Source organism: Dromiciops gliroides, chromosome 4 (genome assembly GCF_019393635.1).
Source record: "Dromiciops gliroides isolate mDroGli1 chromosome 4, mDroGli1.pri, whole genome shotgun sequence".
Lineage (NCBI taxonomy): Eukaryota > Metazoa > Chordata > Mammalia > Microbiotheria > Microbiotheriidae > Dromiciops > Dromiciops gliroides.
The window spans coordinates 436,448,569-436,467,569 of record NC_057864.1 but is presented as its reverse complement, the minus strand read 5'-3'; the positions used below and the strand labels follow the sequence as shown (position 1 = coordinate 436,467,569).

The 19,001-nt window shown below is 45.1% G+C and overlaps 1 protein-coding gene across 1 annotated transcript; it reads right to left on the bottom strand.

Moving 5' to 3' along the window:
- Positions 1 to 2,366: 2,366 nt before the first annotated feature.
- On the bottom strand, positions 2,367 to 18,789 carry LOC122754178 (glutathione S-transferase Mu 1-like). Its single transcript, XM_044002336.1, has 8 exons — positions 18,760 to 18,789; positions 17,621 to 17,696; positions 17,366 to 17,430; positions 16,446 to 16,527; positions 16,210 to 16,310; positions 10,681 to 10,776; positions 8,902 to 9,012; positions 2,367 to 2,456 (listed from the first exon to the last, which is right to left on the bottom strand). Exons 1-8 carry the CDS (start codon positions 18,787 to 18,789, stop codon positions 2,367 to 2,369), a joined length of 651 nt encoding a protein of 216 aa, XP_043858271.1.
- Between the last annotated feature and the right edge of the window lie 212 nt (positions 18,790 to 19,001).

The window sequence follows — 19,001 nt, the reverse complement described above, 5'->3', positions numbered from 1 at the left end:
CACCTAGCTGCCCCTCCTTTTTGAAGATTTTGAGTTCCAAATTCTCTCTCCCTCATCCCTTCTTGAGAAGACAAAGCAATTTTATATTGATTATACATATGAAGTCATTTTCCATACAGACATACATGCCTTCTAACTGCTATTCAGGGCCAATAGAATCTGTTCTGTGTCACATTTAGAATTTTCTCTTGACCCAGGTCACTAAAATAACAAGAGCTCATTTATAGATGGATAGTGCTTTATAGCCATCATATTTGATCTTCATAGCAACTCTGTACTATAAGCTCCCCATTCTACAGATGAGCAAACTAAGAATGAGAGAAATTAAATGACTCACCCTATTTCAAGCAGCTAATTATAGTATTTGAACAGAGGGCCTCCAGGTCATACCAGCTACCTAGCTCAGTGAATGTAATTGACTAGTTCAACATCACAGTCCTGAGAAGTGGCAGAGATAGGGTTTGAACGCACATCTTCCAGACTCCACAACTAGCATGCTAACTCTCCCTATGCAGTGCTTCCTCTCTAAAACATCAAGGAAGGCTTTGACAGCTACTGATTGGTAGACTTCAGGGAGCATGTGTGGATTTTGCATGCCTTGCATGATTTTTTTTATTGACCCATATTGTCATGGGGGGAAATTGGGGGGGGGGAATCCTTAGGTATTCCTCTTTAAAGAATTACACCTTCTCTCACACAAATCCAATTAGAATAAAAAAACTTTTATTTGGGTGCTAGAGAAAGGAACCAGAAAGAAGTCAAACTTCTCTCAAGGGAGGATAATGGCTTAGAGATCACATAATTCTCTGAAACACATTTCTCCTCGAACAGAAGGCCAAAGCTTTTATAGATGGTAGATGGAGTGGAGAGATGGGGTGACCCTCTGACTGTGGAAAGTTCCCTTTGGGGTGGGAAAAGCTTGAGTGAAGGCTTGAATGAGAGGACTTCCGGATGGGCTTATCTCTCTCACTTCTCAAGGTGTGTTCACTCTTTAGCTAGTGGGCTAGTTTCCCCACCCCAAAACACATCTCATCAGTGTGCCAACGACCCATGTTTTCAAAAGTGTAGGATTTCCCAGTAGAGCAGCTCCCTCCGCTGGTGCAAACCGAAATACATCTACAGCTTACGGATTCCTATTATTTGAAACCCATCCATAAATCCAAGCACAAACTTAAAGGACTCCCAGGGCCTCCACACCACCTGTCCCCTCTCAGACTGATCCAGGCCAGGGATGGAGGGAGTACATAGAACAGAGACAAGGGGCATCTGATCTGGCACAACCTATAAGTGAAGCACACACAGCCCTTCACAACTCGGCCCCGGCCTTTCTTTCTGGCCTCCTTCTATTTGACTGAGCAGCCAAACTGACTTCCTCTCTTCCTCACACACTCCATCTCCCTTCTCCCTGCCTCTGTAGTAACCACCTCCCCTCACCGAGAATGTCCTTCCCCTTGCCCTTTATCTCCAAGAAGGCCTCACTACTTCTTCCTCTTTTTAAATTAAATTTTATTTTCCAATGAACAATTCTCCCCCTCACTTCCCCTTTCCCCAGCACACACACACAAGAAAAACCCTTATAACAAATATGCCTAGTCAAGCAAAACAAATCCCCATATTGGCCCCAAATGCTCACATTTCTTTCCAGAGGAAAGCCCCAAATGCCACCTTCTACCTGAAACCTTTTCTGATTTTCACCACCCCCATCCCAACTGCTTTGTATTGGCTTGCCTTCTATTTATTTTGTATTTATTCTGAATATAATTCTACCTGTATGCTATTGTCTCACCTGTTGGAATATAAACCCCCTGAGGACAGGAACTATTTCCTTTTCATCTTTGAATCTCCAGAGCTTACCAGATGCTTGATGGTTGATTGATTGACTACCCCAGGGATTTGGATGCCAGTCCAGAGAGTGGGGGGTTGCAGAGGGGGATAGGAGGGCAGTAGGCCTCCGTACCAGGCCATGTGCCTTCCTTCCTTGGCTCTCCCTCCAGAGTGTTGAGGGATGGAAAGACTACATTCCATTCATCAACTTGATCCTGGTTGATCTCTTCAAAGCCAAAGCAATATGAGAGGTCAGCCAGCAGGGGAGACACTGACAGGACCTTGCAGATGAGGAAAGGGGTGAAGGCCCTGGGAGAGGTAAGTGGAGAGAGGCAAGAAAGGGGAGTCACAGCCTTAGAGAACCCAGGAACCTGGGGAAATTGAGAAGGGACTAAAAGGAAGCAGCAACGAGCAATGGTCCATACACTTTACTGGGAAGTCTGATTTGGGGAAAGTGCAGAAGAAAGTGAAGGGACCCTCTGACTTCTTGAGGGTCAGCAGAGTCGGGCTCATTCCTCCAAGCCTCTGGACCTTCTTGAGTCCTACTGAGTGCCCCACTTGGCCATCTTCAGAAACACTGGTTTGGGGAGATAGCGTGGAGAGTTCATGTAGGCCGAGATCTTCCTTAGGCCCTGGAGAGAGGAAAGGGGAAAGAAGAGACCTGAGCCCAGGGTCCTGTCCCCTCATCTCTCCCAGCTGGAGACAATGTCTCAGCAGCCCTACTGGGAGCTGGGAGGGCTCCATGTTGGATCCTCACTGAAGTGATTGCCATCTCCTCATAGGGCAAAGTCCTCCATCTTTTGTGTGTGTCATAGACCCCCTTTGATAATCTGGTGAGACTGTGGACCCCTTCTCAGAATGTTCTTTTTCATTTATAATTTTTCATTTATTTATTTATTTTTTTGCGCGGGGCAATGGGGGGTAAGTGACTTGCCCAGGGTCACACAGCTAGTAAGTGTCAAGTGTCTGAGGCTGGATTTGAACTCAGGTCCTCCTGAATCCAAGACCGGTGCTTTATCTACTGCACCACCTAGCTGCCCCAATTTATAATTTTTTAAATTATAATAATTTCAGCTAGTTCTAGTAAAAAAATTATATATAGATATATAGACAGATAAATAGATAAAGATATATATATATATATATATATATTCCATCCAAGTTTATACATTTCCTGAAATTTATCCCTGGGTCTGTGGACCTCAAATTAAAAACTCCTGTCTTAGAGAGATGATAGGGAAGAGCCAAGGGCCCATGGGTTCAGACCTTGGCCACTCCCCTAAAGATATTTTCTATTAAGTTTTCCCCTATTAGAATTTAAGCTTCTTAAGATCAGAGACTCTTTTTTCCCAAAAAATTTTTGTATCTCTAGTGCTTAGCACATAATGCACAAAAAAGTTTTTATTCATTTATCCTTTTAATTCTTATGTGTAATAAATATGAATAATAACTCATAATGACTTGATAAAGTTCTCCCCTCATACTGATAGTGTAGAAGAAAGTTGGTAAAAAAAAAAAGTGTTGTTATTCCCATTTTACAAATGAGGAAACTTCAGATCCCTCTAGATTTTGCCCAGGGTCATCTGGACCCAGGCCTGAGGCCATCATCATCAAAGCACCTGATTTTAACCCTGGCCATTGATAAGCAACCAGGACCCAAAACCAGATTCAACTAATAGGTTCATGATGTGATCTGAGGGACACTGAGATGTCTCCAGCCTAATCAAGCTCCCACGTGGTCCCCTGAATGCTACTATTAACAATTCAGTTCTTGGGGCAGCTGGGTGGCAGAGTGGATAGAGCACCGGCCCTGGAGTCAGGAGTACCTGAGTTCAAATGTGGCCTCAGACACTTAACACTTACTAGCTGTGTGACCCTGGGCAAGTCACTTAACCCCAATTGCCTCACCAAAAAAAAAAAAAAGAAAGAAAGAAAAGAAAAGCTGCCCTGGAGAGGAGGAGGCAGGCAGCTCAATCTCACCTGCTTCACAATTTGGCTCAAAATTTCTAGCTTTGGCCCCACCTATGTATGGCAGGAGCAAAGATTGACAGAAGGTTTGGCCCTTTCCTAATCTTCTCTTACCTGTCCCAACCCAGCCCATATCCTCCAAGCCTTTGGTTGGGAAACATTCCACTGAGCCTTAGGCCTGCTTCCTACAAGTGGCCACACACTCTTCAACAGACTGAAGAGTCCAAGCTTTCAACATACTTGACATCTTTACCCATGTCTCTCAATGTCACAATCTACCTTTTACCCAGCCCTTCCTTCCTTAGCCATTCTATCACGCTTCCTTCCCCTCCCCTCCTCTCCTCCTCTCTTCCTTCCCCTCCTCTCTTCCCCTCCCCTCCCCTCCCCCTCTCTTCCTTCCCCTCCTCTCTTCCCCTCCCCTCCCCTCCTACTCTCTTCCCCTCCCCTCTTCCCTCCCCTCCCCTCCTCTCCTCCTCTCTTCCTTCCCCTCCTCTCTTCCCCTCCCCTCTTCCCTCTCCTCTCCCCTCCCCTCCTCTCCTCCTCTCTTCCTTCCCCTTCTCTCCCTGCACTTTCTCCCTAAGTGAGTTCTTCTACTTCCATAGCTTCAATGATCACTACTCTGTAAATGGGTCCCAAATCTAGATCTCAAATCTCTAGCACCAGTTCCACATTTCCTAATACCTGCTTGGGTATCTAACCAACTATATTACTATGACTTTAAATTCAAAATGCAGAAAATTAAATTCATGTCCTGTTCTCTTGCCTCCACCCCCAAATCTGTTCCTCTCTAACTTTTCTCTATTGATGGCACCATAATTCTCCCAGTCACCTAGGTTCAATCAGGTAATCAACAAGTTTTTATTAAGTGACTACCATATGCCCAGTTAGCACTATACGCCATATATTAAGTGCCTACTTTATATGGGAAAGCTAGGTGGCACAGTGGATAGAGCACTGGTCGTGAAGTTAGGAGGATCTGAGTTCAAATCTCACCTCAGACACTTACTACCTGTATGACCCTGGACAAGTCACTTAAACCCAATTGCCTTAAAAAACATCCAGGGCCATCTCTAGTCATCCTGATGTATATCTTGTCACAGGACCCAGATGGCTCTGGAGGAAAGAGTGAGGTTGGTGACCTTGCACAGCCCTTCTTCACTTAAATCCAATTCAGTGCAAGTCATGACATCACCCCAATGTCATGGTCCTCTTCAAGAATGAAGGGCAGGTGGGGCAGCTAGGTGGTGCAGTGGATAGAGCACCGGCCCTGGAGTCAGGAGGACCTGAGTTCAAATCCGGCCTCAGACACTTAACACTTACTAGCTGTGTGACCCTAGGCAAGTCACTTAACCCCAAATGTCGAAAGAAAGAAAGAAAGAAAGAAAGAAAGAAAGAAAGAAAGAAAGAAAGAAAGAAAGAAAGAAAGAAAGAAAGAAAGAAAGAAAGAAAGAAAGAAAGAAAGAAAGAAAGAAAGAAAGGAAGGAAGAAAGGAAGAAAGAAAGAAAGAAAGGCAAACAGCAACAACTATATGTCAGGCCCTGTGAAAGACACTAAGGATGTAGTAGTAGTGGTGGTGGTGGTGGTGGTTGAGGCAGCAGCACCGTCTAGCAGCAGCAACACCAGGCACTTATGTTAAGTGCTTTACAATTATCATCTAATATGATCCTTACAACAACCCTGGGAGGTAGATGCTATTGTTATCCCCATTTTTAATTGAGGAAATTGAGGCAAACTTAAGTGACTTACCCAGAGTCAATAGAGCAACTAAGTGTTTGAGACCATATTTGAATTCAGATCCCTGCCCTCAGGAAACTTTCATTCACTCAAAATCACAGAGTTACCTTTGACTATCTCCTCTGTCACCCCACATATCCAAACAGTTGCCAAGCCCTCGATCTCTTCAATATTTCCTGCACTCACACTGCAACCACCCTAGTTTCACTCTAGTTTGGAGTGGATGGAAGTTAAAGAAAGGCAGGTTTCAATTCATTTTTTAAAATTCCTTACAATTACCGAAACATAGAATGGCAAACCTTAGATGTTAGTGAATTCCCCATCCCTGGAGATCCTCAGGTGAAGGTTGGAGAGAAGACCAGTCAGACAATAAAACATGTATTGTTCAGTTCAATCATTTCTCAGTTGTGTCTGATTCTTCCTTACGCATTTAGGGTTTTCTTGGCAAAGATATTAGAGTGGTTGGCCATTTCCTTCTCCAGCTCATTTGACAGATGAGGAAACTGAGGCAAACAGGGTTGAGTGATTTGCCCAGCACCACACAGCTTTAAATAAGTGTCTGAGGCTGGATTTGAACTCAGACTCCAGGCCTGTCACTCTATGCTCTATGGCGCCACCTAGCTGTCCCCAAAACATGCATTAAATGCCTACTATGATCCAGGAACTGTGCTGAAATATTGTAGAAGGGAGACCAGTTGGGCTAGATGACTACAGAGGTCCCCTTATCATGCCAAGATGATGGGATTCGGGGAGGCCCGTTTCTTCTCATCTAAACTATAGTAACAGCCTCCTTACTAGTCCTGCTGCTTCTGCTTTCCCCCCTCCCCCGCCCCCCCCACATACCACACCACTATCCTTTGCCATCTCTCCACACAGCTGCCCCCCCCCACATACCACACCACTATCCTTTGCCATCTCTCCACACAGCTGCCAAATTGATATCCTGGGACACCATTCTGGCCATGTCACTCGAGGAAGCCCCCAAAGCATCTGCTTGCTTTGCCGCTAAGATAAAACTCACATTCCTCTCTTTGGTCTTGACAGCCGGCTCCAGCCGGGCTCCAGCCTCCCTTCCCAGGCTTATCGCCCATTGCTCTCCGTCTTGACCTCCACATTCCTGCCAAACTGGCTGCCTTGTCCTTCCTCACACATGACATGCCATCTCCCATCATCTCCAAGGCCTTGCCCCAGCTGTCTTCCAGAACTTGTGAAATGCCCTCCTTCACCCCCCCCCAATTTCTTGGGGTCTCTAACTTCCTTGAAAGCTCTACCCAAGGGTCATATCTTACAGGAAATCTATCCTGATTCCTCTACTTGTTATTGTCCTCACCCCGAAAGTTACTGTGATCTATTTTGTATTTAATTGTTTATTTATATGTAGTTCCCTCCCCCTTCTCCAGAATGTAAACTACTCACAGTCAGGGACTGCTTAGTTTCTTGGGTTTTGTTTTGTTGTTGTTGTTGTTGTTTTTTGGTGGGGCAAGTGTCTTAGGCTGGATTTGAACTCAGGTCCTCCTGAATCCAAGGTCAGTGCTTTATCCACTGTGCCAAGACACTTGACACTTACTAGCTGTGTGACCCTGGGCAAGTCACTTAACCCTCATTGCCCCAACCAAAAAAAAAAAAAAAGTGTCAAGTATCTGAAGTCAAATTTGAACTCAGGTCCTCCTGAATCCAGGGTCAGTGCTTTATCCACTGCGCCACCTAGCTGCCCCATGTGCTAAGCACTTTTGACAAATATTATTTCATTTGATCTTCACAGCAACTCTGTGAGGTAAAGTGTTCTTATCATCCTCATTTTATAGTTGAGGAGATTGAGGCAGAGGTTAAGTGACTTGCCCAGGGTCACAGCTATTAAGTTTCTGAGACTGGATTTGAACTCATGTCTTCCTGACTCTAGGTCCAGTACTCTATGAAGTACCAGACTTGGTGTCAGGAAGAGGTGGGTTCAAATTTCACCTCCCATAGTTGCTGGCTGTCTAATCCTGGACTATAATCACTATAACCTCTTTGAATCTCAGCTTTCTCATCTGTAAAATGAATTTTTGGCTTAATGGTCTCTAAGGTCCCTTTCAGCTCTAAATCCATGATCGTATATCAGAGTCTTTCAATTAGTAATGATCATATTGATTTGATTCATGCTCCCAGAGCAGGAAGGGAAGGAGGGCTGTTGCAGGGCAGATGGCAAGGTTCCCAGGTTAGCCTCAGTCTCCTTCTGGATGACTGGAAGGGATGTGAAGCATGGCCAGCTAGCAAGTGTGAATGAGGTTTGTCCTCACTCACCAGACAGTACAGCTCATTCCCAAGGTAAGAGTTCTAGGTTCAGTGGATCAACTCCCCAGGAAAAGGAGTTGGGGGCCATGGTCTCCAGAAGTTCAGAGGAAAAGAGAGAGAAGGCAAGGGGAAAAGGAGGAGGGGAGGGAAAGAGGGAAAGAGGAGGGGAGGGAGAGAGGGGGTGGGAGAGAGAGGGAAGAAGATAGAGGGGGAGGGAGGAAGAGAGGGGGGGGGGAGGGAGAGAGAGAGAAAAGGAGGGAGAGAAAGGGAGGGGGAGAGAGAGAGAGAGAGAGAGAGAGAGAGAGAGAGAGAGAGAGAGAGAGAGGGAAAGAGAAGGGGAAAGAGAGAGACACTCCCTATTTGAATATAAGCTCCTTGAAGGCAAGTGTGTATCTTGCTTTTTACATTTGTATCTCTGGCACTTAGCACAGTGCCTGGCACATAGTGAGTAAGTCCTTAGTAAGTGCTTTTTCATTTATTCATTCATGTTTCTTCTAATTTCTGGGTCATCTCTGACTCTTCCTTTTTCCTCACTACCTACATTCAATCACTGGTCAAGTCTACCTTGACATCCTACCTCCATATTTTTCACATCCACCTAGAGTTGTAACTAGTGTGAGACAAGTGGGGCTTTGTCCCATGATGCCAGCTTCTAGCTGAGGAAGAGGAAGCACACTTTCTCTCCAGGAGTACTCATTTCCTCCATGAAGGGACCAAGCTTCCTTCCAACAATTACTATGTCCAAGCTTCATTACCCAGTCCTCTGCTGGCCACCAGCAGACACTAGGCTACCACCATTAGCATGCCATCACTTAGATGTCCTTTTCCACAGTACTGGGCCTTCCTTCTCACCCCAACCCTTGCAGGGGCAGACCCTTTGTGGGATGGTCCAGCCCCTACCCTGGCAGGATGAAACTGTCGGTTAAACTATCACTTATCCCCTGTACTGCCACCCTTCCCCAAATGAATTTGCCCCTTGGAGCAAGAATTCCTAGTTACAGTTCTGTATATAGCAACCCCCGCCCCAGCCTCTCCCCACCCCCAATCCCATTCCCGTTCCTGAGGGAACTCTCAATCAGGGATTGTTTAGGTATCTATTACCTCAAAGCGAGTGAGGAATTCCTGCAGGTTTGGGAAAGCGTCCAGGCACGTGGGTACAAACTTGCGGTTCAGGTCAAGAATGTCGTACATGGAGAAATCCACAAAAGTCATCTGAGCGTAGTAAAAGAAGAGGGTGAGAAGGAAGCCAGGAGCCTTCTCTGGAAGCCTCCATACCTGTGGGGCTGACACCACCCTTCTACCTTCCCTTTCCTCTTGGCTTTCTGTCCTTTCCCTCTGCCCCTTACAATTCAAAGAACAGCCGCTTAGGCAGCTAGCCGGGTGGCCCAGTGACCAGACATTGGACTTGGAGTCAAGAAGACCTGGGTCCAAATCCAGCCTTAGACACTTACTAGTGGTATGACCCTGTGCAAGTCACTTAGCATCTACTAAATGAGGATGATAATAGCACCTGCCTGTAGGGGTTGTAGTAAGGATAAAATGAGATCGTATTTGTAAAATTCTTTGCAAACCTATATAAATGCTGGCTGTTATTTTTGGTATGGGGAACTCCCAGAGAAGGAAACTACCCCTACCAATGTAGGTGAACACCCCCTATGTAGTCTTGGAGAGTAGACTAGAGGACCAGGAGAAGTTCAATGACTTACCCAGGGTCACCTAGCTAGTATGTGGCAAAGGTGGGTTTAACTACTTACTAGCCTGTGATCTTTCTTTATAATCCATTTTGTACTTGATTATATTCTGCCTTTTCTCATTCTTTAATCTGTTTCCCCTAGATTATAAACTCCTTATATTTCTACTCCCCTCATGCCCTACCTTTCATAGCCCCTACGAATACTTAACACAGAGCAGAGCTAATACAATCCAGTAGGCATTTCACAAGTCGTTATTAGTTGTTCCCATTACTCCCTTTCAAACACCCAATGTTCCAGCCGAACTGTACTCCATCCTTCCCTCATGCACATCCTGCTTATTTCTGCCTATCAGAATCCTCTTCCTTTAAGGCTGAACTCAAGGGTCACTTCTTCTATAGACACTTTCCTGAACTCTCCAGCTAAAAGCGTTCTCTCTCCTCAAATTTCCCAATAGCATTCTGTCTGTATCTCTCTTCCTGCTCTCTCTTCCCCCATCGCTCCCTACCTTGGGTTATGCTTATCCAGTAAAGGAAAGGGTCATTCATATCTGTCTTTGTATCCCCAGCCCATAGCATGATTCCTTCCTCGTACAGAGTTTAACAAACACTTGAGCAATCTGTATACTGTAGAAAATAATCTCCTTGAAGGCAGGGACTGTATTTTTTATTATTATTATTTTTTTTAATTTTAATTTTAATTTTTTTTTTTTTGCGGGGCAATGGGGGTTAAGTGACTTGCCCAGGGTCACACAGCTAGTAAGTGTCAAGTGTCTGAGGCCAGATTTGAACTCAGGTACTCCTGAATCCAGGGCCAGTGCTCTATCCACTGTGCCACCTAGCTGCCCCTAGGGACTGTATTTTTTAAAATTTGTATCCGCGGGGCAGCTAGGTGGTGCAGTGGATAAAGCACCGGCCCTGGATTCAGGAGGACCTGAGTTCAAATCTGGCCTCAGACACTTGACACTTACTAGCTGTGTGACCCTGGGCAAGTCACTTAACTCCCATTGCCCCGAAAATAATAATAAAATAAAATAAAATAAATTTGTATCCTCAGTGCTTAAAACAGTGCTTTTCCAATAGTAGATACTTAATAAATATTTGGTGATTTTAATTGATTGTTCCATGACCCACCACACCTCCCTTACCACCACCACCACCACCACACACACACAATGTTCATCACAAACCTTCTTTCCAGCAAACCACCTCCTTTTGCCCAGGAAATGGGAGAAGAGCTGTAGAGTTTTAGGTAGGTGCTGTAGGTAGATGAGTCTCATGGTTTCCTGTGGAGACAGAGTGAGAGGCTGGGAGGAAGAAGAGAAGAACCAGTGAAAGTAGTGAGAGTAGTCAGAGATGTAAGGAGAAAACCAGGAGAATGTGGCATCCCAGAAGCCAAGGGAGGAGAATTAAAGAAGGGGAGTGAGGGGGTGGGAAGGGTGCTGAAAGGGCAAAGATAATAAAGAAGAAGAAAGGGCCATTGGATTTGGCAATTAAGATGACACTGGAGAATGTCAAGAGCTCAGATTCAGTGGACCAGTGGTAGCAGAAACCAAAATAAGAGTTAGGAAGGGGATGGAGGGGAAACTAGGTGGCACAGTGGATAGAGCACCGGCCCTGGATTCAGGAGGACCTGAGTTCAAATCCGGCCTCAGACACTTAACACTTACTAGCTGTGTGACTCTGAGCAAGTCACTTAACCCCAATTGCCTCACTACAAAAAAAAAAAAAAAAAGGAAGGGGATGGAGATGACAATGTAAGAACATTGAGGCAGAGGCTGTACACCTCTCATTTGCTGGATGGAGTCTGATGGAGCCTGAGACAAAAAATAAAGGTATGAGGTGATAGGTATAGTCCCATCACCCAGGCAGGGCCCAGGCAGGTGGGATGGACTTGACCAACGTCACAAAGGTAGGAGGTATGAGAGGTGAAAATGGAACCCAGGGCCAGCACTCTTTCCACTTTACCATGGAATGGTGAGATCATCTGGGGAATTTTTCCAAAACATGAGATGGCTGTGCATGTCTATAGGCAAGGGAGGAGAAAGAGAGAGACAGAGAGAAACAAAGAGAAAGACAGAATGAAGATAGTGGTGAGGGATTGAGCAAAGTCCCTCAGGAATCAGGAAGGGATAAAATCCAGCACAACAACAGAGGTGTTGACTTTACAGTAAAAAAAGCCATACATGGGGGCAGCTAGGTGGCATAGTGGATAAAGTACTGGCCTTAGATTCAAGAGGACCTGAGTTCAAATCCAACCTCAGACACTTGACACTTAACTAGCTGTGTGACCTTGGGCAAGTCATTTAACCCCCATTGCCCTTCGCAAAAAACAACAAAACAAAACAAACAAACAAAAAAAAGCAAGCAAAAAAGCTATACATACCCTTTCCTTCAAACCTGGAATAAAGGGTGAGAAATTAGGTGTAGAAACAGATGGTTGAGGGGGAGAAGTGAGGATGGACTGGAGACTTTACACTATCTGGTCTTAAGCTTCTCCCAGGTCCCTTTTCTTCTGTTCTCTCTCTCTCTCTCTTCCTCCCCGAGGGCACCATCGCTTTCACAATGACCACCATCACTTACTTCTGAGATAATGATCCCCCAGATATTTATCTCTGGTCACTGGCCTCTCATCTCCAACAGCTGCCTTGTCATTTTCACTTCCGTGGCCCATCATCACCACTAACTCAACGTCTAAACCAGACTCATCTTCTTTACCCTCTCCAAACTCAGACCCTTTACCAGTTTCTCTTCAGGCTTCACATCCTCACACAATCTCTAATCCTGAAGGGGCTTCAGAGATGATTTTCCTAATTTCCCTATTTCTGTTGAGGTTACCACCATCCTTCCAATCGCCCAGATTCACAGTCTTGGAGTCCTCCATTCGTTCTCCTCCACCTCATTTATCTAAGTGCTAAGACGGGTCAGTTCCATTTCCACATCTTTTGCATCTGCCCTCTACTCTCCATTCACACAGTCACCACCCTATCTACTATGGGCCCCCATCACCTTTTTCTTTTTCTTTTTTTTTTTTAGTGAGGCAATTGGGGTTAAGTGACTTGCCCAGGGTCACACAGCTAGTAAGTGTTAAGTGTCTGAGGCCAGATTTGAACCCAGGTACTCCTGACTCCAGGGCCGGTGCTCTATCTATCCGTTGCGCCACCTAGCTGCCCTCCCCCATCACCTCTTAAACAAACTATCGCCTCCTAACTGATCTTCCTAGGTCATCTCTCTCCTCTCCAATCCATTCTCCACTCAAATTAATTTCCTAAAGCATAGATCTGATGGTGTCACTACAATGCAACAGGCTTCCATGGATCTTGATTGTCCTCTCTTTGGCCTTAAAGCCCTTTATCACCTAGCTCTCACCTCCCTTTCCAGGCTTATCAACCAGAAAATCAAGAATGAGGAAAAGAATGTGGATATATCTATTGAATTGTCCCAGTGTTTGTTTTAAGCAATCAGGTTCTAGAGTGTTCAGGTCTCTAACTGCTATCTCAAAGTCCTCCTATTCAATTCTTCTCTCCGGCACAGAAAGGTATTCCTTTTATGCTGTCTTGATAAGAGTTTACACATATTAAAGGACCTTGTCCCCTTTACACAGACATATAGGCAGGGATGTGCTGGTAAACTGCTAACTACTGGGCTCTCCAGAAGAAAAAAAAAATAGTTATATCCCCATTTTGGGTTTAATCTAGAACATTAACACTTTCTTAAGTCTGAACAATCAACAGAACAATAAATCAAGCCTTCATTTGTAACAATTGCTGATTTCTGAGGTATAAATACTCGCACTGAAAATTTAACAATTGGCCCTGCACAAGCTGGTTAGAACTGCCTCCAGCATGCTCCTGTAATCCCGGTCTGTTTGTGTTCTTACCCACAACATTCCACCTCCTCTCTCCTTGCCTTCACACAGGCTGTCCTCCTCCTCACTTCCACCTTAGAACCCCTAGCTTTCTTCAAAGATCAGATAAATTTCTTTATCCTCCTACCTACAGCCTTTCCTGGATGCTAGTGCCTCTCCCCCAAAATTAATATAATTATCTTGTATTTACTGGGTACTTTTTTTTTTTTTGCAGGGCAATGAGGGTTAAGTGACTTGCCAAGGGTCACACAGTTGGTGAGTGTCAAGTATATGAGGCTGGATTTGAACTCAGGTCCTCCTAAATCCAGGGCTGCTTTATCCACTGTGCCACCTAGCTGCACCCTGAATATTTACTTACATGTGCACATATTTCTTACCCCATCCCTCAATAGAATATAAGCTCTCTGAGGGCAGGGATTATTTCATTTTTGTCTCTTTGTCCCCGATGTTTGGCACATAGTAGGTATTTAATAAATGCTTGTTGGTTGATTCATTTATTTCCCATTCTGCTCCCTTACTATAGTCCCAAATCTTGCTAATTATTCCTCTAAAAGATCTCTCAAATCTACCACTTCCTTTCTATACCTTCAAAACTATATTCTTGGAGGGCAGCTAGGTGGCGCAGTGGATAAAGCCCTGGCCCTGGATTCAGTAGGACCTGAGTTCAAATCCAGACTTAGACACTTGACACTTACTGGCTGTGTGACCCTGGGCAAGTCACTTAACCCTCATTGCCCTGCCAAAAACAAACAAACAAACTATATTCTTAGTTCAAGGCTTTCATCACATCCTACCCAGGGTAGCATAACAAGCTCGTGGTCTAGGCCAGCAGTCTCAGGATTCTTAGTCCCATTTTTACATTCTTTTAGATTTACATTCTTTTTTGTCTCTTTCTTTCTCTCTTTCTTCCTTTCTTTATTTCTTCCTTCCTTCCTTCCTTCCTCCCTCCCTTTTCTTTCTTTATTTCTTTCTTTTGCCTCCAGGGCTGGTGCTCTATGCACTATACCCACCTAGCTGCCACTGATCCTTTTACATTCTTAAATGAGGGCCCCTCCCCAAAGAGCTTTTGTTCATATGGATTATGTCTTTCTATATTTATCACATTAGAAATTAAAACATTTTAGTGCTGTTATAAAAATCCTTTCAACCTCGAGGAGCCCCCAAAAGGGTTTCTGAAATTCAGACGACACTCTGAAAACTGCTGCTGTAGGCCAGGACTTCTTAAACTTTTTCTAGAGAAATTTTTACACAACTCCAGGTCTATTGGTATATACAATAGGTATACATAACCTTTTACCATTGCCAAATATTTTCAACACCGCCCCCACACACTCAGTTACATGACCCCATTTGGGGTCTCAACCCACAGTTTAAGAAGCTGTGTTCTAGACCACAGAACCAAACAGGTAATATAGCTATACATTAAGAACCTGGACCTTCATTGGCTGGAGAAACCCTCACATCCTCATCAATCTATAACTTACTATCAGTCCGTAACAAAAGACTCAGAAAATTTAAGAGATTCTACCATTGTCACCCACCTATTCAGTCTGAGAAGTATCATCTGAATCCCACCTGGACCCCTTTCCACCTTTCCATCTTCCCAACTTCACATCTCACATTCCAACTGCCTCTTAAAAAGGGACTTACCACCTTTTTCATATCATGGACCCCAATGGCAATCTGAAGAAGCCAAGGACCCTTTCTCAGAATGTTTTTAAGTGACCGAAGAAAATACTAACTTTCAGTTAGCACTTAGTGAAAATAAAAGTGTAATATTTTCCCCTATCCAAGGTCATTGCTGCTTGAAATCTATCCATGGAACCCCCAGTGGATCCCAGGATAAGAACCCCCTGCTCCAAAAGCACGTAATAATATATTTAATCCTACCATAGCATTTAATTATATGTCTTGCATTTGTCCACGATTGTTTGTTCTTGCATGTATTGTAAACACAGTTATAATCTCCTTAAAGGGCAATGATAAGAGCGTGTATTTATGCTGTTCTCTACAGTTTATGAAGCACAAGAATCTTGGGAGAACAGCGGTGCAGGTATGGTTTTACCCATTTTACAAATGAGAAGACTGGGATCACAGAGCTAGTACATGTCTGCATCAAGCTTCAGAGACATGACTCCTGACTCTGAGGCCAGTGCTTTCTCTCCTGTCCCATATCTGTACCCCTCACAATGCCTGGCACAGTGTTACACTCTATGCAGGTGCTGAGTAAATATTTGTCCAATGATTAAGTGGGAATCCTGAGGTTAATGTCCCCTCGGAGGCCAGGAATGGGTGGGTGGAGGGGCCTCATCTCTGCCCTTCAAGAAAGGGAAAGGATGGAGAAGACAATGCTTCTGTAACATCAGTGATAGTCATATCCTGGCAGTGGAGCCTGCTCATGAGTGTAGGCACACGCACGTGCACACACACACACACACACACACACACACACACACACACACACACACACACACACACACACCTGGCTTCCCAGTAAGAAGTGTAGATTGTCGGGCAGCTGGGTGGCGCAGTGGATAGAGCACTCAGAAGGACCCGAGTTCAAATCCGTCCTCAGACCCTTGACACTTACTAGTTGTGTGACCCTGGGCAAGTCACTTGACCCCAATTGCCTCACCAAAAAAAAAAAAGTGTAGATTGTCCACCTGCCTGAACATACCTCCCTCCCCCCTTCCGCGTGCATGCACTCAGACACACACACACACACACCACACTGAGATGATGTAAGGAGAGGAGATCCCTCTCTCAGAGACCTTCCATTTCTTCCCTCCCTCCCTCTCTCCCAGAGCACTCACCACTGCTTGCCTCCCCAGGAAGGCAGCATCCTACTCACAAAGTTTGGGTCATGGCAGACTCTCACCAGCTGCATTCGGAAATCCATGGCTTGACTCTCCAAAATGTCCACCCGCACCTTCTCTTCCTCAGTATCTCCACCTGTAGACAGGCATGACACAGGCTCATCCTGCCCTGCTCTGCCTGCCCCTGCCTTCCCCCAAGAAGTCTTGGACCACTCTTCGACCTGTCTCCCCAATACACATACACACACACAAACACACACACACCACTCACACATCCTGTGCTTGCGTCCAATGTAGCGTAAGATGGCATTGCTCTGGGTGATCTTGGTCTTCCCATCAATCAGGTAGGGTAGCTGTAAGGTCAACAGGAAAATGACTGATGTTTCTTCTCTGCTCACATCCTGGAGCTAGACCCATGTGCCTTCCTTCTAGGGACACAAGAACTAAGAGATTTTGTAGACTCTGGCTTGAGTAACACCCACTGCTCCTGGCCCAACTTAGCCCTCTAGGAAATCATAGTGTACTCAACATGGAATTGGGTACAATAGAATGCTCCCACACACATTGTTCCTCCCCGTTTCTCTCTCTCTCTCTCTCTCTCTCTCTCTCTCTCTCTCTCTCTCTCACACACACACACACACACACACACACACACACACACGACGTACAAAATCACTGAGATTCAGTGAGAGCACCAAATGAAGGAGAAAGCAACACTTTGTGCCCATAGAATTGATTTAGATGCTTGGGTCCTTGGTTGGGTATCACCAAGTAAAGTAGGGAAAAGAGAAGGATGTCAGGGTACTTAGTGGGAAAGTCACTTTGGGTGAGGTGAGTTCCCAGGAGAAAAGAAAGGCAAGAAAGGGAGAGTGATAGCCCTCACATGTTTCAAATTCTTCAGAGGACAGTGGAAGGAGATGGGATTGGCAGATAATGATACATGAGGTCTATGCCCTAGGACTTTCCACCGTGATTGTCTGTGCCTGGTCAGTATGTGGAAGGGGTTTGGACCACAGTACCTAATGTGAAGGGTAGGACCAAGAAAGCAGAATGAGGAATGTTAGCATCCCAGCAAAGACACCAAGGGTCCAGAGGAAAATATTCAATGAGAGCCCCCTGAGGTCCCTTCAGCCTGCATTCACACATACAGAGACACACAATAATAATCCCCCACTCCTTGAAACAACATACATTGGGAAAGTCGAGGCCAAGGGTGTATCTGTCTTTAACCCATTCGTTTTTATCATAATCAAAGGCTGTAGAAAGAAGAAAATTGAAAAAGTTATTCGACTGGGTCATGGTTCTATGCTCAGCGGCTCCAATAATAATAGCCTCCCCCACCTCCCCTGCCAATAGTGTATGTCAGTGCAACCTACTCATAAGGCTACACTGCCCCCCCTCCCCCACCACACACACATACACACATACTTGGGCCTCTATACTCACATTTCTCACAGTCATAGAGCAGCTCCTTATATGGGGTCCCTGTATATTCCAGCAACAAACGAATTGGATGGGCAAGCTGGGAAAGAGGAAGAGGAAGGTGCCTTCATCTCCTAGGAGGCCTGAGGATCTCAAGTGAGCTTCCAACAGCCCTTATTGGCTTACCACAAGTATTGGCAAGCCTACTGAAACCCCACCCACTCCCTGTACCCATGACTCTCAATTCCATCCTAGTGAGATAAACCAAGCCTTCTCACAACCACACAGAAAGAGTTGGTCATGTCAGAAACAGACTTTGGGACCATCAATATGTGACATGGTTTGAGGGGCAATTGGAGGCCCCCTTAAACATATATACCTTCTAACTATCCTCACATACACATTATCTAGCTTTAAATGTCAACCATTGGGATTAGGACACTCTTTCGGGTTAATGACATTGTATTTGGATAGAGACCATATAGGGTCAAATATGATACTGGGATTGGAGGGACAAGAAATGACTCTCTTTCATATAAATACACCATCATCTATTAATACATCACTGTACATTATTTTATATGACTCATTGATGGTCATGTGGAAAATTCGGTGAAGGGCCCTGGAGAAATGGGGTACAGAACCACCTTGTTTTTGTTAGAGGTGAGAATATCAGAAAAAATCCAGTGGATACAAACTTAGAAGTAGGTAGAACAGGTGTAGGGAATAAGCCCTATTAAAAAAGGAAAGGGAGGGGCAGCTAAGTGGCACAGTGGATAAAGCACCGGCCCTGGATTCAGGAGGACCTGAGTTCAAATCCAGCTTAGACACTTGGCACTTACTAGCTGTGTGACCCTGGGCAAGTCACTTAACCCCAATTGCCTCACAAAAAAAAGGAAAGTGGACAAAGGACAGGAAATGAAGATAGAGTTAAGCTTTCTCCAGGGTCTCTCTCTTAGTTCCAACCTCTTCCTAGTGTCCGTGAGTTCTTAACAGAAGTCATTGCCCTTTTGCCATAACTTCTTGGGCCCCTTTCTGAATTATGTGATCTATGGGGTGGAGGTTGGGTCACTGAAATGTTAACTATAAGAAAAGACATGAGCCCCCACACCCCCCTTTCCCTTCCCCTTTCCTGGTTCCCACTCCAAATACCATGGACTCACCCCCCGAATTTCCCAATATGCCAGGATCATCTGGTGATGGAAATACTTCAATGACTTGAACCTGTCCTGAGGAAGCCCTTAAGGGGAAGAAGGGGACTACAGGAAAAGCAAAAGAGGAAAGGCCAGAAACAGGTGCATCCCAGTGAGGGCAGACACTTGCTGTCCTCATGTACCCAAACGTTGTTCACCCCGTGTCCTCACCCCACCCCACCCCACCTCAGCCTACAGGCTACTTTCAATCT